This window comes from Oncorhynchus kisutch, unplaced genomic scaffold (genome assembly GCF_002021735.2).
Source record: "Oncorhynchus kisutch isolate 150728-3 unplaced genomic scaffold, Okis_V2 Okis02a-Okis13b_hom, whole genome shotgun sequence".
In the NCBI taxonomy this organism is placed as follows: Eukaryota; Metazoa; Chordata; class Actinopteri; order Salmoniformes; family Salmonidae; genus Oncorhynchus; species Oncorhynchus kisutch.
In genome coordinates this window covers 2,398,301-2,419,684 of record NW_022261979.1, presented here as the reverse complement: position 1 = coordinate 2,419,684, position 21,384 = coordinate 2,398,301, and the positions used below count along the sequence as shown (strand labels likewise).

The following is a 21,384-nucleotide window of genomic DNA, read 5'->3' as shown; positions in this document are numbered from 1 at the left end:
CTAACCAACATAGAGGGTATGGGACAAGGCTAACCAACAGAGAGGGTATGGGACAAGGCTAACCAACAGAGAGGGTATGGGACAAGGCTAACCAACAGAGAGGGTATGGGACAAGGCTAACCAACAGAGAGGGTATGGGACAAGGCTAACCAACAGAGAGGGTATGGGACAAGGCTAACCAACAGAGAGGGTATGGGACAAGGCTAACCAACAGAGAGGGTATGGGACAAGGATAACCAACAGAGAGGGTATGGGACAAGGCTAACCAACAGAGAGGGTATGGGACAAGGCTAACCAACAGAGAGGGTATGGGACAAGGCTAACCAACAGAGAGGGTATGGGACAAGGCTAACCAACAGAGAGGGTATGGGACAAGGCTAACCAACAGAGAGGGTATGGGACAAGGCTAACCAACAGAGAGGGTATGGGACAAGGCTAACCAACAGAGAGGGTATGGGACAAGGCTAACCAACAGAGAGGGTATGGGACAAGGCTAACCAACAGAGAGGGTATGGGACAAGGCTAACCAACAGAGAGGGTATGGGACAAGGCTAACCAACAGAGAGGGTATGGGACAAGGCTAACCAACAGAGAGGGTATGGGACAAGGATAACCAACAGAGAGGGTATGGGACAAGGATAACCAACAGAGGGCTCTGAATCAGGACAGAAACAACCGCTGAGTGTGTATGGGTTCCTCTGGTGGTGACTGACTAGTGCTGCAGAAGGTGAGATTATTTGTGGGGGATTGATTGGTATAAAACTAATGTAAAAAAAGAAGTATATTTTGTTTATCTCAATTCTGTTTATACTTCTCAATGCCACAGATTTCCCCCCATTTCTTTTGTCTGTGAGAAGTTGATATCCAATACAAACCACAAAGAAACATTCAAATCGACAAGAAAAGTTCAAGCTCTTTATTTTCAGTCCACATTAGCCAAGCTGTAATTCACTTATCCACACGGATCACTAAACTGCTCCAGAGTTTATACAGGATCATGACACATACCAATACCCTTGTTCAGGTGTTCACACATGATCATCACACAAAACTCCTATTTGGTCTTGTTTAATGTGTCTATGTCCACAGGTGTTATGGATATTTAAACATGATAACAGTGTGTTTTTTATAAACTGTAAGCAGAGAGGAGAGGATGAACAACTAGCTCAAAAAAAGGAAACAGGAAAAACTACTACTACAGAAAGCACAGAAAAATTCAAAAAGATGAGTCAGCTGAATGTGTGAATCCTTGTTTATACCTGGTGCAAACCCCAGTCCTTTGTCCTGATCTTGTCCATTCTCAGAAAAATTTCTCCACATGGTAGTAAAATGTGTCTTGTATCTATCCACGAATTGCATTGTGACCAGATTTCCTGGTCCCTCCCTGTATGCAAATGTTTTGAGAGCTATTCTTTCAAAATAATATACATTTATTTATTTTAAGACACACATTGATGCCATAAGACAAAGGTGCTAAATGTCAATATTTTAGAAGGTGTTATAATTGTGATTTAAATGGATTCACTGTCCATATGTCTACACTTGTAAGATATCCAGACACAATGTGTGCCTAACTACCTTCGGGGGTGGTCAGGAAGATCTGGTCACAATGCCTTTTTAAAATCATCTACACCGGTCTGAAAATGTGGGCACAATCAGAATGTGGACATGATCAAGACAAAGGATACATGTTATAACCAGGTAGAAACAGTGCTTTAGGGAATCCAGTACAACCTAAGACATGATCTGCTCTATACAATTGGTGAACTAATAGCAAGGGCACATATCAATTATTACATCATTTGTCTGTCTCCTGATCTCATTATTCAAACCTATCCATATATAGTATTTTCCCTGAACAAATTTTGCACAGTACCTTACAATTGTTTAGATAAATGACATATTGGAGTATTCCCTTTCTAACAGACAATGATTCGCGTTGTAAAACCCCCAGAACGGACAAGTTGTCGAGCAGAAAGAAAGCATATGTATTCATTTTTGTATTGCTACATTTACAACATTTTAGTTAGTTTTTATTTTTTTTGCATAATTTTTCCTGTTTGCAGTTTGGTGTATGGCTGCAATGAAGTATGGCAAATGTCTGTCGTATAGCACCAAAAGACTGTTTGCTGGCCAGACATTTGATGACTTGTATTGTATGGTGTAGAAATAGTACATAGCAAAAATGTGCAATGCAGCTCAATCTTTTTGCCTGCAAGGTGATTACATTTTACAAAACAGCAAAGAGAAACAATGCTAACAGCACATTACTAGACAAATAAAGCTGGTCAACACAGTCAGTACAAGTCTGCTCCGTGTTCCATTGTGATTCAACTACTCCTTCTGTATCCCGTTAACGAGTTGCTTTCTGGTCATCTGAGAGGGATATAAAACCACTAGGAGCTGAAAGTCAGACATGTTACGCAGTGAGCGCTCGCTTGGTACAGTAATGTACTTGCCCAAGATTTGACAATAAAACATGTTTTTCAAGTTTTTTCAAAAAGATTTTGTTCCAATTACAAATGAAAAAAAGGTAGAATGACAGTCTGGTTGCATTCAGGTTACCTTCATTTAAAAACAGGTTACAGGGGGAGATCACTTACCAGAATTTAACTTGATCATTTGGGGTTTGTCTAAAAAGCATTAACATAGTTATAGAAAAACAGAAACCCAGATTGTAGCCAGAGTACAGGAACTAAAGGTTCCCATTCTTACAAAATACTTTACTTTTTATTTTTTAATCTCAGTTATTCAAGAAGTTATATTAATATATAGCACCAGCCTGTAGATCACAAGTCTTGGGGATGTATGTTCTGAAAGAGACAATGTGGTGGTGAACTAAATAGCATAACCCAGACAGCAGTGAGACAAAATGCTGAATTCCCCAAAGAACTAAAAGTGCAGTCCCACTCCAGCAAATTCCCAGACCCAAGCTATCTAACCCCGGCCACAGAACACCTCTCCTCTCCTCTCCTACCACCTCTATGCCAACTGATGAGGTGCTTCAAGCATTTCCATGAGGAACGTGTCGATAGGGGTGTCACCAATCAGCTTGAAGAAGAACAGGTGCTCCAAACACTTCAAGCCAATAGAACGCAGTGCTGGCAGCCTGAGGAGGAGCTTAGCAAACCTGAGGGGAAGGGAAATAACGGGACATTAATAAGCTACATGAATGCAGCAGCAACACTCCTAGCTCTTACAGGGTCCGTTAGCAGCACAACCACAGGAGAGCAGATTAGTATGTACACAATACAAATGTAATGAGATACTAGTACTAATTCATGTAGCACATGAATGCCTACCTTCCCTGCTGCTCGGGGTATTTCTGCTTGCAGTAGGCTTCCAGTGAAGCATAGACCTTCTCTCTCAGGAGCTCCACCTCTCCGGTGTTGGACAAACCTTTAGCATCTGAGGGAGGGACAGTTATTAACAGTTATTAACCATGACAGTAAAGGTGCAGAGGTAACCAGAAACCGTGGATTGATGGCAGCATTCGCGTGAAACTGAAAGCGCGAACTACTGCTTTTAATCAGGGCAAGGTGACTGGTAACATGACCGAATACAAACAGTGCAGCTATTCCCTCCGCAAGGCTATCAAACAAGCTAAGCGTCAGTACAGAGACAAAGTAGAATCTCAATTCAACGGCTCAGACACAAGAGGCATGTGGCAGGGTCTACAGTCAATCACGGACTACAGGAAGAAATCCAGCCCAGTCACGGACCAGGATGTCTTGCTCCCAGGCAGACTAAATAACCTTTTGCCCGCTTTGAGGACAATACAGTGCCACTGACACGGCCTGCAACGAAAACATGCGGACTCTCCTTCACTGCAGCCGAGGTGAGTAAGACATTTAAACGTGTTAACCCTCGCAAGGCTGCAGGCCCAGACGGCATCCCCAGCCGCGCCCTCAGAGCATGGGCAGACCAGCTGGCCGGTGTGTTTACGGACATATTCAATCAATCCCTATACCAGTCTGCTGTTCCCACATGCTTCAAGAGGGACACCATTGTTCCTGTTCCCAAGAAAGCTAAGGTAACTGAGCTAAACGAAGTGCTTTGAGAGACTAGTCAAGGACCATATCACCTCCACCCTACCTGACACCCTAGACCCACTCCAATTTGCTTACCGCCCAAATAGGTCCACAGACGATGCAATCTCAACCACACTGCACACTGCCCTAACCCATCTGGACAAGAGGAATACCTATGTGAGAATGCTGTTCATCGACTACAGCTCGGCATTCAACACCATAGTACCCTCCAAGCTCGTCATCAAGCTCGAGACCCTGGGTCTCGACCCCGCCCTGTACAACTGGGTACTGGACTTCCTGACGGGCCGCCCCCAGGTGGTGAGGGTAGGCAACAACATCTCCACCCCGCTGATCCTCAACACTGGGGCAACACAAGGGTGCGTTCTGAGCCCTCTCCTGTACTCCCTGTTCACCCACGACTGCGTGGCCACGCACGCCTCCAACTCAATCATCAAGTTTGCAGACGACACAACAGTGGTAGGCTTGATTACCAACAACGACGAGACGGCCTACAGGGAGGAGGTGAGGGCCCTCGGAGTGTGGTGTCAGGAAAATAACCTCACACTCAAAGTCAACAAAACTAAGGAGATGATTGTGGACTTCAGGAAACAGCAGAGGGAACACCCCCCCATCCACATCGATGGAACAGTAGTGGAGAGGGTAGCAAGTTTTAAGTTCCTCACACATCACAGACAAACTGAATTGGTCCACTCACACAGACAGCATCGTGAAGAAGGCGCAGCAGCGCCTCTTCAACCTCAGGAGGCTGAAGAAATTCGGCATGTCACCAAAAGCACTCACAAACTTCTACAGATGCACAATCGAGAGCATCCTGGCGGGCTGTATCACCGCCTGGTACGGCAACTGCTCCGCCCACAACCGTAAGGCTCTCCAGAGGGTAGTGAGGTCTGCACAACGCATCACCGGGGGCAAACTACCTGCCCTCCAGGACACCTACACCACCCGATGTCACAGGAAGGCCATAAAGATCATCAAGGACAACAACCACCCGAGCCACTGCCTGTTCACCCCGCTATCATCCAGAAGGCGAGGTCAGTACAGGTGCATCAAAGCTGGGACCGAGAGACTGAAAAACAGCTTCTATCTCAAGGCCATCAGACTGTTAAACAGCCACCACTAACATTGAGTGGCTACTGCCAACACACTGACAACTCCAGCGACTTTAATAATGGGAATTGATGGGAAATTATGTAAATATATCACTAGCCACTTTAAACAATGCTACCTTATATAATGTTACTTACCCTACATTATTCATCTCATATGCATACGTATATACTGTACTCTATATCATCGACTGCATCCTTATGTAATACATGTATCACTAGCCACTTTAACTATGCCACTTTGTTTACATACTCATCTCATATGTATATACTGTACTCGATACCATCTACTGTATCTTGCCTATGCTGCTCTGTACCATCACGCATTCATATATCCTTATGTACATATTCTTTATCCCCTTACACTGTGTATAAGACAGTAGTTTTGGAATTGTTAGTTAGATTACTTGTTGGTTATTACTGCATTGTCGGAACTAGAAGCACAAGCATTTCGCTACACTCGCATTAACATCTGCTAACCATGTGTATGTGACAAATAAAATTTGATTTGATTTGATTTTGTGTATGACGGACTAAATGGAACAATAGAGCACCTGGGTTGAAGAGGACGATGGCTCGGAGGCAGCCCAGCTCTGTCTTGTCCATCTGCATGTCTCTCATCTTACTGACCAGCTCAGTGAGAACCCTACAGGGGGCCGGAAAGAGAGGTGGAGAGAGTTGTCTACATAGATGTACACTTGGTGTGTGTGTGTGTGTGTGTGTGTGTGTGTGTGGGTGTAGGTTATTACCGGTCAAATATGGCTCCCACCTCAGCACTCTGCACACTCTCCCTGTGGGGGTCAATTACAGCGTGTTATCACATGATGATGATCACAGAATTGAACACAACACTGTTATTATATACCTCTATGGTAATTATGCTATTATTATATTGTACGTTTTCCCTATTAGTGGTTAATGTTATGGGAAGTTGATCCTAGGTCTGTACCTAGGGGTAACTTAGCCGCATACTGTGTGCCCAGCTGTCAAAGATGGCCACTACCGCTGCACGGTGTGCCTACATGTCAAAGATGGCCACCACCCCTGCACGGTGTGCCTACCTGTCAAAGATGGCCACCACCCCTGCACGGTGTGCCTACCTGTCAAAGATGGCCACCACCCCTGCACGGTGTGCCTACCTGTCAAAGATGGCCAGCACCCCTGCACGGTGTGCCTACCTGTCAAAGATGGCCACCACCCCTGCACGGTGTGCCTACCTACTGTGTGCCCAGCTGTCAAAGATGGCCACTACCGCTGCACGGTGTGCCTACATGTCAAAGATGGCCACCACCCCTGCACGGTGTGCCTACCTGTCAAAGATGGCCGCCACCCCTGCACGGTGTGCCTACCTGTCAAAGATGGCCGCCACCCCTGCACTGTGTGCCTACCTGTCAAAGGTGGCCATCACCCCTGCACTGAGGGAATACCTGTCAAAGATGGCCGCCACCCCTGCACGGTGTGCCTACCTGTCAAAGATGGCCGCCACCCCTGCACGGTGTGCCTACCTGTCAAAGATGGCCGCCACCCCTGCACGGTGTGCCTACCTGTCAAAGATGGCCGCCACCCCTGCACTGTGTGCCTACCTGTCAAAGATGGCCGCCGCCCCTGCACGGTGTGCCTACCTGTCAAAGATGGCCGCCACCCCTGCACGGTGTGCCTACCTGTCAAAGATGGCCACCACCCCTGCACGGTGTGCCTACCTGTCAAAGATGGCCGCCACCCCTGCACGGTGTGCCTACCTGTCAAAGATGGCCGCCACCCCTGCACTGTGTGCCTACCTGTCAAAGATGGCCGCCACCCCTGCACTGTGTGCGTTGTCCCGGTGGAGCTCATTGGCCAGCAGGACCCCGTCCTTCACAGCGATGGAGCGGTGTGAGAAGGAGGCGATCAGAAGTTCATTCCACCCTGACACACACAGGAGAAAAAGAGAGGGGAGAAGACGGAGAGGAGCAGAGGAGGGAGAAGAGACCGAAGGGACGGGACAGATACACAGGACGGAAGAGCAGAGAGGATCAGAGAAGGGAGGAGGTGATACCTCATCAACAACCTCTGGGGCATTTGCTACTGTGTCCAGCAGAGTCTATCATGTATCAAATGATAGACCATGGATTGCTTGTTGCTCACTTAGTCTACATTAGTGAAGCTTCAAATGAGTGGATTCGGCTATTTCAACATTTCTGCTACAATAGACCTCTGATGGATCACTGGTAAAGACATTTCTGCTACAATAGCCCCCTGATGAATCCCTGGTAAATACATTTCTGCTACAATAGCCCCCTGATGAATCCCTGGTAAAGACATTTCTGCTACAATAGCCCCCTGACAGTAAAGACATTTCTGCTACAATAGCCCCCTGATGAATCCCTGATAAAGACATTTCTGCTACAATAGCCTCCTGACGAAGGACAGTAAAGACATTTCTGCTACAATAGCCCCCTGACGAAGGACAGTAAAGACATTTCTGCTACAATAGCCCCCTGACGAAGGACTGTAAAGACATTTCTGCTACAATAGCCCCCTGACGAAGGACAGTAAAGACATTTCTGCTACAATAGCCCCCTGATGAATCCCTGGTAAAGACATTTCTGCTACAATAGCCCCCTGACAGTAAAGACATTTCTGCTACAATAGCCTCCTGACGAAGGACAGTAAAGACATGTCTGCTACAATAGCCCCCTGATGAATCCCTGGTAAAGACATTTCTGCTACAATAGCCCCCTGACAGTAAAGACATTTCTGCTACAATAGCCCCCTGACGAATCCCTGGTAAAGACATTTCTGCTACAATAGCCCCCTGATGAATCCCTGGTAAAGACATTTCTGCTACAATAGCCCCCTGATGAATCCCTGGTAAAGACATTTCTGCTACAATAGCCTCCTGACGAAGGATAGTAAAGACATTTCTGCTACAATAGCCCCCTGACAAAGGACAGTAAAGACATTTCTGCTACAATAGCCCCCTGACGAAGGACAGTAAAGACATTTCTGCTACAATAGCCCCCTGACGAAGGACTGTAAAGACATTTCTGCTACAATAGCCTCCTGACGAAGGACAGTAAAGACATTTCTGCTACAATAGCCCCCTGATGAATCCCTGGTAAAGACATTTCTGCTACAATAGCCCCCTGACAGTAAAGACATTTCTGCTACAATAGTCCCCCTGACGAAGGACTGTAAAGACATTTCTGCTACAATAGCCCCCTGACGAAGGACTGTAAAGACATTTCTGCTACAATAGCCCCCTGACGAAGGACTGTAAAGACATTTCTGCTACAATAGCCCCCTGACGAAGGATGGATAAAGCACAAGAATAAAGCAGACAATTAGCGGCTGCAGGCTACTCTTTATTTTATTTTGTTATTTAAAAAATTATATATACAGTACCAGTCAAAAGTTTGGACACACCGACTCATTTAAGGGTTTTTCTTTAGTTTGACTATTTTCTACATTGTAGAATAAGAGTGAAGACATCAAAACTACTCATGTAGTAGACAAAAAAAAAGTGTTAAATCAAAATATATTTTATATTTGAGATCTTCAAAGTAGCTACCCTTTCCATTGATGATCGCTTTGCACACGCTTGACATTCTCTCAACCAGCTTCATGAGGTAGTCACCTGGAATGTATTTCACAGCTGTGCCTTTTTAAAAGTACATTTGTGGAATTTCTTTCCTTCTTAATGCGTTTGAGCCAATCAGTTGTGTTGTGACAAGGTATGGGTGGTATACAGAAGATAGCCCTATTTGGTAAAAGACAAGAAGGCAAGAACAGCTCAAATAAGCAAAGAGAAACGACAGTCTATAATTACTTTAAGAAATGCAGGTCAGTCAATCCTGACAATTTCAAGAACTTTGATGAAACTGGCTCACCACCGCAGGAAAGGAAGACCCAGAGTTAACTCTAATGAACTTATCTTCTGCAGCCGAGGTAACTGCGCCTCAGATTGCAGCCCAAATAAATGCTTCACGGAGTTCAAGTAACAGACATCTCAACATCAACTGTTCAGAGGAGACTAAGGGAATCAGGCCTTTATGGTCAAATTGCTGCAAAGAAACCATTACTAAAGTACACCAACAAGAAGAAGAGTCTTACTTGGGCCAAGAAACACGAGCAATGGATATTAGACTGGTGGAAATGTCCTTTGTCCTTTGGTCTGAGGAGTACAAATTTGAGATTTTTGGTTCCAACCGCCGTGTCTTTGTGAGATGCAGGGTAAGTGAACGTATGATCTCTGCATGTGTGAAGCATAGAGGAGGTGGTGTGGTGGTGCTTTGCTGGTGACACCGTCTGATTTATTTAGAATTCAAGGCACTCTTAACCAGCATGGCTACCACAGCATTCTGTAGGGATACTCCATCCCATTTGGTTTGCGTTTAGTTGGACTATCATTTGTTATTCAACAGGACATTTTTTTATTATTTTATTTGACCTTTATTTAACCAGGTAGGCAAGTTGAGAACAAGTTCTCATTTACAATTGCGACCTGGCCAAGATAAAGCAAAGCAGTTCGACAGATAAAACGACACAGAGTTACACATGGAGTAAAAACAAACATACAGTCAATAATGCAGTATAAACAAGTCTATATACAATGTGAGCAAATGAGGTGAGAAGGGAGGTAAAGGCAAAAAAAGGCCATGATGGCAAAGTAAATACAATATAGCAAGTAAAATACTGGAATGGTAGTTTTGCAATGGAAGAATGTGCAAAGTAGAAATAAAAAAATAATGGGGTGCAAAGGAGCAAAATAAATAAATAAATAAAAATTAAATACAGTTGGGAAAGAGGTAGTTGTTTGGGCTAAATTATAGGTGGGCTATGTACAGGTGCAGTAATCTGTGAGCTGCTCTGACAGTTGGTGCTTAAAGCTAGTGAGGGAGATAAGTGTTTCCAGTTTCAGAGATTTTTGTAGTTCGTTCCAGTCATTGGCAGCAGAGAACTGGAAGGAGAGGCGGCCAAAGAAAGAATTGGTCTTGGGGGTGACTAGAGAGATATACCTGCTGGAGCGTGTGCTACAGGTGGGAGATGCTATGGTGACCAGCGAGCTGAGATAAGGGGGGACTTTACCTAGCAGGGTCTTGTAGATGACATGGAGCCAGTGGGTTTGGCGACGAGTATGAAGCGAGGGCCAGCCAACGAGAGCGTACAGGTCGCAATGGTGGGTAGTATATGGGGCTTTGGTGATAAAACGGATTGCACTGTGATAGACTTGTTGAGTAGGGTATTGGAGGCTATTTTGTAAATGACATCGCCAAAGTCGAGGATTGGTAGGATGGTCAGTTTTACAAGGGTATGTTTGGCAGCATGAGTGAAGGATGCTTTGTTGCGAAATAGGAAGCCAATTCTAGATTTAACTTTGGATTGGAGATGTTTGATATGGGTCTGGAAGGAGAGTTTACAGTCTAACCAGACACCTAAGTATTTGTAGTTGTCCACGTATTCTAAGTCAGAGCCGTCCAGAGTAGTGATGTTGGACAGGCGGGTAGGTGCAGGTAGCGATCGGTTGAAGAGCATGCATTTAGTTTTACTTGTATTTAAGAGCAATTGGAGGCCACGGAAGGAGAGTTGTATGGCATTGAAGCTTGCCTGGAGGGTTGTTAACACAGTGTCCAAAGAAGGGCCGGAAGTATACAGAATGGTGTCGTCTGCGTAGAGGTGGATCAGGGACTCACCAGCAGCAAGAGCGACCTCATTGATGTATACAGAGAAGAGAGTCGGTCCAAGAATTGAACCCTGTGGCACCCCCATAGAGACTGCCAGAGGTCCGGACAGCAGACCCTCCGACTTGACACACTGAACTCTATCAGAGAAGTAGTTGGTGAACCAGGCGAGGCAATCATTTGAGAAACCAAGGCTGTCGAGTCTGCCGATGAGGATATGGTGATTGACAGAGTCGAAAGCCTTGGCCAGATCAATGAATACGGCTGCACAGTAATGTTTCTTATCGATGGCGGTTAAGATATCGTTTAGGACCTTGAGCGTGGCTGAGGTGCACCCATGACCAGCTCTGAAACCAGATTGCATAGCAGAGAAGGTATGGTGAGATTCGAAATGGTCGGTAATCTGTTTGTTGACTTGGCTTTCGAAGACCTTAGAAAGGCACGGTAGGATAGATATAGGTCTGTAGCAGTTTGGGTCAAGAGTTGACCCACATTGACCCAACACACCTCCAGGCTGTGTATCTTACGGCAAAAAATAGCTTCTGGATATCAGGACAGCGATCACTCACCTCGGATTAGACAAATATTTTTTCTTCAATAAACAAGACGCACAAGACATTCTTCAAACACTCGGCAGGGCAGACATCCCCGTTATTTGCAAGAGGAAGCGACAAAGGTACAGGGGACAAAGATCCGGATGCCTGGTCAGGACCTGGAGAAGGGGACTGGGAAAGCTGCTGTTACCGTCAATACTACTCACCAATGTGCAATCATTGGACAATAAACTAGAAGAGGTACAATCACGAATATCCTACCAACGGGACAACAAAAACTGTAATATCCTATGTTTCACAGAATCGTGGCTGAATGACGACATGGATATTCAGGAAAGGGATAAGCGCTGCACCAGCAAGATAGAACAGCACACTCCGGCAAGATAGAACAGCACACTCCGGCAAGATAGAACAGCACACTCCGGCAAGATAGAACAGCACACTCCGGCAAGATAGAACAGCACACTCCGGCAAGATAGAACAGCACACTCCGGCAAGATAGAACAGCACCCTCCGGCAAGATAGAACAGCACCCTCCGGCAAGATAGAACAGCACACTCCGGCAAGATAGAACAGCACACTCCGGCAAGATAGAACAGCACACTCCGGCAAGATAGAACAGCACACTCCGGCAAGATAGAACAGCACCCTCCGGCAAGATAGAACAGCACACTCCGGCAAGATAGAACAGCACACTCCGGCAAGATAGAACAGCACCCTCCGGCAAGATAGAACAGCACACTCCGGCAAGATAGAACAGCACACTCCGGCAAGATAGAACAGCACACTCCGGCAAGATAGAACAGCACACTCCGGCAAGATAGAACAGCACACTCCGGCAAGATAGAACAGCACACTCCGGCAAGATAGAACAGCACACTCCGGCAAGATAGAACAGCACACTCCGGCAAGATAGAACAGCACACTCCGGCAAGATAGAACAGCACACTCCGGCAAGATAGAACAGCACACTCCGGCAAGATAGAACAGCACACTCCGGCAAGATAGAACAGCACACTCCGGCAAGATAGAACAGCACACTCCGGCAAGATAGCAGGCCACACTACTTGCCTAGAGTTTTCAGCTATACTTTTCGTGGCTGTTTATTTACCACCACAGACAGATGCTGGCACTAAGACCGCACTCAGTCAGCTGTATAAGGAAATAATCAAACAGGAAACCACTCACCCAGAGGCGGCGCTCCTAGTGGCCGGAGACTTTAATGCAGGGAAACATATCAGTTCTACCAAATTTGGTGCTTCCTGCTTTAATTTTTGCTTATAAGCAGGAATCAGGAAGATAGAGTTGTGGTCGGATTTACCAAATGGAGTGCAAGGTCAACATACACAAGGCTGCGGAGCCAGACGGATTACCAGGACGTGTGCTCCGGGCATGTGCTGACCAACTGGCAGGTGTCTTCACTGACATTTTCAACATGTCCCTGATTAAGTCTGTAATACCAACATGTTTCAAGCAGAACATCCCTGTGCCCAAGAACAAAGGCAACCTGCCTAAATGACTACAGACCCGTAGCACTCACGTCCGTAGCCATGAAGTGTTTTGAAAGGTTGGTAATGGCTCACGTCAACACCATTATCCCAGAAACCCTAGACCCACTCCAATTTGCATACTGCCCAAACAGATCCACAGATTATGCAATCTCTTTTGCACTCCACACTGCCCTTTCCCACCTGGACAAAAGGAACACCTATGTGAGAATGCTATTCATTGACTACAGCTCAGCGTTCAACACCATAGTACTCTCAAAGCTCATCACTAAGCTAAGGATCCTGGGACTAAACACCTCCCTCTGCAACTGGATCCTGGACTTCCTGATGGGCCGCCCCCAGGTGGTGAGGGTAGGTAGCAACACATCTGCCACGCTGATCCTCAACACTGTAGCTCCCCAGGGGTGCGTGCTCAGTCCCCTCCTGTACTCCCTGTTCACCCACGACTGCATGACCAGGCATGGCTCCAACACCATCATTAAGTTTGCAGACAACACAACAGTGGTAGGCCTGATCACCGACAACGACGAGACAGCCTATAGGGAGGAAGTCAGAGACCTGGCCGGGTGGTGCCAGAATAACAACCTATCCCTCAACGTAACCAAGACTAAGGAGATGATTGTGGACTACAGGAAAAGGAGGACCGAGCACACCTCCATTCTCGTCGACGGGGCTGTAGTGGAGCAGGTTGAGAGCTTCAAGTTCCTTGGTGTCCACATCAACAACAAACTAGAATGGTCCAAACACACCAAGACAGTCGTGAAGAGGACACGACAAAGCCTATTCCCCCTCAGGAAATGAAAAACATTTTGGCATGGGTCCTGAGATCCTCAAAAGGTTCTACAGCTGCAACATCGAGAGCATCCTGACTGGTTGCATCACTGCCTGGTACGGCAATTGCTTGGCCTCTGACCGCAAGGCACTACAGAGGGTAGTGGGTACGGCCCAGTACATCACTGGCGCTAAGCTGCCTGCCATCGAGGACCTCTACACCAGGCGGTGTCAGAGGAAGGCCCTAGAATTTGGCAAAGACCTCATCCACCCCAGTCATAGACTGTTCTCTCTACTGTCGCATGGCAAGTGGTACCGCAGTGCCAAGTCTAGGACAAAAAGGCTTCTCAACTATTTTTACCCCCAAGCCATAAGAGTCCTGAACAGGTAATCAAATGGCTACCCGGACTATTTGTATTGTGTGCACCCCACAACCCCTCTTTGCATTGTGTGCCCCCCACAACCCCCTGCTGCTACTCTCTGTTTATCATATATGCATAGTCAACTTTAACTATATACATTCATGTACATACTACCTCAATTGGGCTGACCAACCAGCGCTCCCGCACATTGGCTAACCGGGCCATCTGCATTATGTCCCACCCACCAATCTCTCTTTTATGCTACTGCTACTCTCTGTTCATCATATATGCAGTCACTTTAACCATATCTACATGTACATACTACCTCAATCAGCCTGACTAACCGGTGTCTGTATGTAGCCTCGCTACTATTATAGCCTCACTACTGTATATAGCCTGTCTTTTTACAGTTGTTTTATTTCTTTACCTACCCATTGTTCACCTAATACCTTTTTTGCACTTTGATTTGAACACACCTCCAGGCTGTGTAAAGGCTATTTGACCAAGAAGGAGAGTGATTGAGTGCTGCATCAGATGACCTGGCCTCCACAATCACCTGACCTCAACTCAATTGAGATGGTTTGGAATAAGTTGGACCGCAGAGAAAAAGCAGCCAACAAATGCTCAGCATATGTGGGAACTCCTTCAAGACTGTTGGAAAAGCATTTAAGGTGAAGCTGGTTGAGAGAATGCCATGAGTGTGCAAAGCTGTCATCAAGGCAAAGGGTGGCTACTTTGAAGAATCTAAAATAAAACATTTTGATTTGTTTAACACTTTTTTGGTTACTACACGATTCCATATGTGTTATTTCGTAGTTGTGTCTTCACTATTATTCTACAATGTAGAAAAATGGTTAAAATAAAGAAAAACCCTTGAACAAGTAGGTGTCTGAAAACTTTTGACTGGTACAGTATATATAAAAACACCCCCCCCCCCCCCCCCCCCACAGAATTGGGTACTAAAACAATTTTTTTGGAGGATTGAGGTGTCTGTTTCTCAAACTAGACACTCTAATGTACTTGTCTTGTTTTATAATAGCAGGATATATATGCATGTAATACAATTGATAGCGGTTAGGAATAATCTCACAATAGGGGCAGCTCCTTCTCTATGATCAGTCGTTTTGGGCTCCTCACTGGTAGATACATGTACACTATCATATGCACTACTTTGGTTGCCTCTGGAATGAATACGGAACAGAAAATCACTTGTAAACTCTATTCTTTGAGACAGTGCATATCACATCCAGCCTCCTGGTGTCTCCCTCCCTCCAGACAATGGTACCTGCACGCAGGAGGATGACCTGGTCGTCCAGGGGTAGCTCAGAGAAGTGAGGGATCCTCTTGGCCCACTCCACCAACGCAAACAGCTGCTTGTCTGCAGTCTGGCAGATGTTTGTCACCGCATCATGGGGCTAAAACACAAAAAAGATACAAAAATCCCATAAAATGCAATAACAGACCCTAAAAGCCAATGCTGAAGCTAGAAATAATGCAATAATCACAAGTAGGAAAGAAAACACTTTTTAAACGCCATGCTAAAGAGACAGCAGTTTATGTAACGTTTTTAAAGAATATTCATCCCAAGAGCTGAGTAAGTAGGCTATGAATTAGAGGCAGATAACTCCTTTAACTGAGACCACAACATTTCCGGAAACTTTCCCGGGTGGAGGACTCCCTGAGTTAGGAATAAACACAGAAGAACTCGGGATTTCCGGAAAATATGGGAATTTTGCAACCCTAATACTGATCCAGTCAACAGTATAGCCCTGTATACTCACAGAGCTACCAGCGGACCCTGTATCAGAGTGGAGCTCTGCCCTCTGCTCCACGGACGTCTCTGCCTCCAAGATCTTCTCCACGGGCATCTCCTCGTTCACAGCACTGCTGCACTCCAGTCCCTCCTCTCGCTCCCTGATCCTCTGACGCTCCTCCTGGACTGCTGCACCCCGCCATGCATCCAACCACACCACAGAGCCAGGAGGGGAGAGGGAGAGACGGGAGACAGGAAGAGGGGCGTGGGTTAATAGGAGAGAGGGGCGGGAGGGAGTCACAAGGTTAGAAAAGACAAAGTGACAGAAGAAAAGAAAGGAGGAAGTTGTGCCCATCTAAACTCCTGTTAGGCTTCATCCAAACAGGGTGAAAGGTCAAATTGGTATACTTTCATTTAACAATGCATTAATTTCTTAGCCAATGTGTTGTGAGAATTAGCCTACCAGTGTGTGCCAAGCATTTGTTATTTAATTGCACTCTCTCAATACCACATCCAATCATATAATTTATCATCTCTCCATTCTCCCAATGTCTTTATCCTTACATTTCTGACGTTCATCTTGGACCACTATAGAAAGAGGGAGAGAAAGAATAGGGGAAAAGAAAAGGAAGAGGGGTTAGTTATATGAACCTACCCCCATATGCTCTCCCCCTGTTTTGTTAATGACTTTGAAAACAACGTACCATCCCCCCACACAATCCAATGATCAAATAGAAGTTATCGTCAAAGGTTTTACTGGGCTAGGTCTATATTCAACATAATTCAATCATTTCATCAAATGATTCTGGCCTTTGAACTATACCATTTTACAACAGCCTACTTCACAAATCAATTTAAAATGTAATTCATGAAAGAAAATGAGGTCAAGTTTGAGATTCTGCAGGTATAAAAAACACGTTTCTCAATCACTCCTTCCAATTTTTTTCATGTTGCCCTTTCAAAAGCACTCCTACAAACTCTAAGTTGAAAAATATGGATGGCCCAAAACCATTAGGCTCTGCTCCAAATGTTCAGTCCCTCCATTCCCTCTTCATGATAATAGCCAGACGTTCAGTCCTTCTCTACCTTCCCTCTTCATGATAATAGCCAGACGTCCAGTCCTTCTCTACCTTCCCTCTTCATGATAATAGCCAGACGTTCAGTCCTTCTCTACCTTCCCTCTTCATAATAGCCAGACGTTCAGTCCTTCTCTACCTTCCCTCTTCATGATAATAGCCAGACGTTCAGTCCTTCTCTACCTTCCCTCTTCATAATAGCCAGACGTCCAGTCCTTCTCTACCTTCCCTCTTCATAATAGCCAGACGTCCAGTCCTTCTCTACCTTCCCTCTTCATGATAATAGCCAGACGTCCAGTCCTTCTCTACCTTCCCTCTTCATGATAATAGCCAGACGTTCAGTCCTTCTCTACCTTCCCTCTTCATGATAATAGCCAGACGTTCAGTCCTTCTCTACCTTCCCTCTTCATGATAATAGCCAGACGTTCAGTCCTTCTCTACCTTCCCTCTTCATAATAGCCAGACGTTCAGTCCTTCTCTACCTTCCCTCTTCATGATAATAGCCAGACGTTCAGTCCTTCTCTACCTTCCCTCTTCATGATAATAGCCAGACGTTCAGTCCTTCTCTACCTTCCCTCTTCATGATAATAGCCAGACGTTCAGTCCTTCTCTACCTTCCCTCTTCAAGATAATAGCCAGACGTCCAGTCCTTCTCTACCTTCCCTCTTCATGATAATAGCCAGACGTTCAGTCCTTCTCTACCTTCCCTCTTCATAATAGCCAGACGTTCAGTCCTTCTCTACCTTCCCTCTTCATGATAATAGCCAGACGTTCAGTCCTTCTCTACATTCCCTCTTCATGATAATAGCCAGACGTCCAGTCCTTCTCTACCTTCCCTCTTCATGATAATAGCCAGACGTTCAGTCCTTCTCTACATTCCCTCTTCATGATAATAGCCAGACATTCAGGGTTTCCTTACCTTCCCTCTTCATGCCCATAGCCAGACACTTCTGGTAGCGACAGTACTGGCAGCGATTGCGCTGGCGCTTGTCCACCAGGCATTCTTTGTTATCCCTGCAGGTGTAGCTCAGGTCCTTGCGCACTGTGCGTTTGAAGAAGCCCTTGCAACCTTCACAGCTGTACACACCATAGTGCTTACCTGCGGGAAGGGGGAGACTTGTCACACCAACATTTTAAAAACGATACGACACCAGGCCAGCTAAAAACAACCCCCCTTTTTTTATTTTTAAATCACAGACACACATTCATACATGAATAAACTCATAAAAGTAGTACCGCAGTGAACACATTTAAAATGAAAAAATAACAAGATATTCAATCAGTGACCTAGAATCCTGTTCGCCCCATCCCCCAGACGCTTGTTCCCGTTTTCTAAGAATTCACACTTCTACTCAATATAACACATTAAATGTAGCGTCACACTGATCACTGTATAATAGAATACTGCATAGAATGTCTGATTTGCTAATTGTGCAAAGGCCTACCTGTGATTTGTCTGGAGGAATATACATCAGTGGAGGCTGCTGAAGGGAGGACGGCTCATAATAATGACTGGAACTGTGCAAATGGAATGGCATCAAACACATAGAAAACATGTGTTAGATACCATTCTGCTCCAGCCATTACCATGAGCCCGTCCTTCTCAATAAGTTGCTACCAACCTCCAGTGATATACTGTACATGCATAATGATCTGCAAGTCATTGTCTCAGTATGAAACCTGCATGAAACCTTAACTCTTCAGATAACAGACACACACACACACCACTGACTTTATAACCATTTAATAACAGGCACGTTCTTTAGAGGGCTGAAAAAGTCAGTAGTATCATATGAAACAGTACTACGGTATTCTAAGTATCATGATGTTTTGGTAGCGTGATATTACCGTGGTACCGGTATACACTATGTAGGAATGAGGACAGATTTTGTTTTTTGATGAGCAGTTACGCAGAGCTTCACTAATTAATGAATCTGCAGCGTTTCAAGTGCCTTTATTGTTTATATAGTGACATTGAATCAAACAGGCCAGTAAAGAACATTGGTTAGACTGATGGGGAGAGGTCAGGACACACAGCTGAAGACAGCTGACAAAAAGGATTATCCTCTCTGAAATTGCCAGGGATTTAAAATAAGTCCCCGGCTCGACGTTTTACCTCTACTAACCCTGCTCTTAGTGCACAGCACTCACCAGAGGAGCGGTCTCCACAGATGGCACACATGCGTTTCTGGGAGAGCATTATCCCAGGGCTGTGTGCAGACATAGGCCTCAAGCCAAACGGGGGTTTGACATCATCCGAGCTGCTGATTGAGTGCATCCCCATTGTAGAGTTGATCTGTGCACAAACAAAAAGTGGAAGAAAAAAATATATAATAATTTTTTTATATATATATATATATATATATATATATAACAATGCTGTTATCATGACTGATTAAAAAAATAAACATCTAGGCTACGTAGGCTAGCCTAAATGTCAGCCTTTCTGTGCACAGCAACAAACTTCAGCACTAGTCTGAGCTTGGAAATAATGCAAGAGAATAAACGCATACAGAGTAGGATCATTTAAATGCAAAGATGAAAGCAAAACAAGGACCCTGGGTGTGTTTCTCACCTGGCTACTGCTAATAGGCCCATAACCCATGGAGGGTGACACACCAGGGGAGCCCAGTGAGGGGCTGATGACTGAGAAAGGCGAGCCAAAGGTGCTGGTGGGACTGTTGGAGGCTGAACTGGTGGGCTGATGCGATGACATGGCTATTGAGCTACCCAGCGGAGAGGAGGATGTTGAGTTGTCTGAAGGACAATAATCTGTTGGGGTTGAAGGTTACATTATCACAATTGATAACTATTTTTCAAGACTAGCTACATCATCATGTGGCCAGCGAAATGTATTCACATAAATGCCACTTGTAGGCCCCTAGCTACTTAGACAGCAGAAGATATTCAGCTGATTGTAAGACATTCAGTATTCTCACTGGTAATTATTTGATCTAACAATTTACTTACCGGTAGCAAGCTAGTTAGGTTGTCCCTGCTAGCTAGTTAGGTTGTTCCTACTAACTAGCTAGGTAACGTTAAACTGTTTAATTAAAACTAGAAAGGCCTAAATAACTGACATGTTAGCTTGCTAGCTACCATGGAATGGGGTATGCCAGGTACTGTAATAATGATAAATACTCGTTAATCGTATCAACTGACCTTAGATTTGACAGGCCTTCCTCCACATTACTAACGTTAGTTACTAGCTAGCTAAAACAAAACAAATGCCGTAGCTAGCTAGCTATGTTCGGTAGTTGGCTAACGAGTTGCCTCGCTAGGTAGTTAAATTTAAGACGGTCAGTTGACTTTAGCTAGCGAAACATTTTTATAAACACTGGTGTCATCCAAGTTGGCAAATGAGAGATCACTTTAATCCAACGTTGGCAATGATAAAAAAGCTAACATGTACTTCTGGCTAACGTTAGAAAGCAATGGCAAATTGCTAACTTTAGTTAGCTAGCTAGCACGTAGCTACCGTATGTAAACTTAACAAATATATACGATGATTGTAAGCAATTAAATATCACAGCAAGCATCAACCGTTTAAAAACTCACACCATGTTTCGCTAGATAACTTGACGGCCAGCTAGCTGTTTCAAAATCATTGGTGGTAGCTAGCCAGCGAGCTAACGTTAGCTGTCTAGTTAACTAATGCTAATGTTGGCCTCAAATATAAATTCGCGAGTTACAATTGGGGGGAACGCAATATACTCACTAGAAACACCTTCGGCACATCGTTGTAGGTTACATAACTATTTCTAGTTGCATATTATTTGCGAAATCCAAGAGACGGACCAAATGCGAGGTAATAGGCCTACACTCAAACCCCGTTTACTTGATGCTGTTGTTGTTTACACGGAAAGGAAGCCATGTTGGCTCAATGCCAGTGACAGTGTCTTTAGAGCCACAATGTCTCTAGGCAGAACAGTTGCAACATTCACCAGTGGTAGGACTAACGTTTCAATTTCCGTCTATATACTGTACCTAATATATTAAGGAAAATCAACAGATTCACTGTCAAATTAAACAACATTACATTTTACAAATGTAACTATACTACTAGCCTACTATGAATATATGTAAATCAATGTAGACTACATCGATTGTGGACCTCAATTTTGGATATTTATCAGCTGATGATGAAAGATTATTCTGCAAAAGCCTCTTCCTAATACATTTCATGGTTGAATAATGGTGGTGGTTTGACAGGAGGACAGCTGGTTAAACTACATTTGACACATGCCTGTAAGACATTTAGACTGCTTTATTTCACAATGATTCTTAATCTCAAATATGTTTAGGGTTAAATAATCGTTTAAAAAAAGTATAAGACATGCAACCAATATGGCTCAGTGTCTGTTTGTTTATTCACTTTTCTCATCATGTGATTATTTTGAGAGAAAATGCTAATTGTATATTTTGGTGTAGCCTATGCAAATCTAGGAAGTTGAGCCTACTGTATATGCAAAGTTGGGTAAGCAGCCTCGGGAGATGATAGAGGTTCAGTTAAGTCTTCTATTTTCTACTTTATTTGCTCGT

The 21,384-nt window shown here is 44.8% G+C and overlaps 1 protein-coding gene across 3 annotated transcripts; it reads right to left on the bottom strand.

The window, feature by feature from the left end:
- Nucleotides 1–895: 895 nt before the first annotated feature.
- On the bottom strand, nucleotides 896–20,785 carry LOC109885257 (retinoic acid receptor RXR-beta-A-like). 3 transcript variants are annotated; one of them, XM_031812003.1, is made up of 13 exons: nucleotides 20,561–20,740; nucleotides 19,418–19,614; nucleotides 18,994–19,138; nucleotides 17,762–17,941; nucleotides 16,331–16,354; nucleotides 15,795–15,955; nucleotides 15,299–15,428; nucleotides 6,972–7,063; nucleotides 6,508–6,542; nucleotides 5,908–5,949; nucleotides 5,713–5,804; nucleotides 3,303–3,408; nucleotides 896–3,130 (listed from the first exon to the last, which is right to left on the bottom strand). In XM_031812003.1, the coding sequence occupies exons 2-13, from the start codon at nucleotides 19,556–19,558 to the stop codon at nucleotides 2,983–2,985; spliced, it is 1,296 nt and encodes a 431-aa protein (XP_031667863.1). In that variant the 5' UTR covers nucleotides 19,559–19,614; nucleotides 20,561–20,740; the 3' UTR covers nucleotides 896–2,982. The 3 variants fall into 3 exon arrangements, with proteins under 3 accessions (XP_031667863.1, XP_031667864.1, XP_031667862.1); XM_031812004.1 differs by lacking the exon at nucleotides 6,508–6,542 and having other exon boundaries at nucleotides 6,937–7,063; nucleotides 15,795–15,952; XM_031812002.1 differs by lacking the exon at nucleotides 6,508–6,542 and having other exon boundaries at nucleotides 902–3,130; nucleotides 6,937–7,063; nucleotides 20,561–20,785.
- Between the last annotated feature and the right edge of the window lie 599 nt (nucleotides 20,786–21,384).

Excerpts from the sequence above, each read along its gene's own strand:
- LOC109885257 (XM_031812002.1), bottom strand. The coding sequence starts at position 19,558 with ATGTCATCGCATCAGCCCACCAGTTCAGCCTCCAACAGTCCCACCAGC. Across the intron at positions 19,139-19,417 it reads GGCCTATTAGCAGTAGCCAG|ATCAACTCTACAATGGGGAT; the intron begins GTGAGAAACACA and ends GTTTGTGCACAG. Across the intron at positions 7,064-15,298 it reads GGTCATCCTCCTGCGTGCAG|GGTGGAATGAACTTCTGATC; the intron begins GTACCATTGTCT and ends TGTGTGTGTCAG.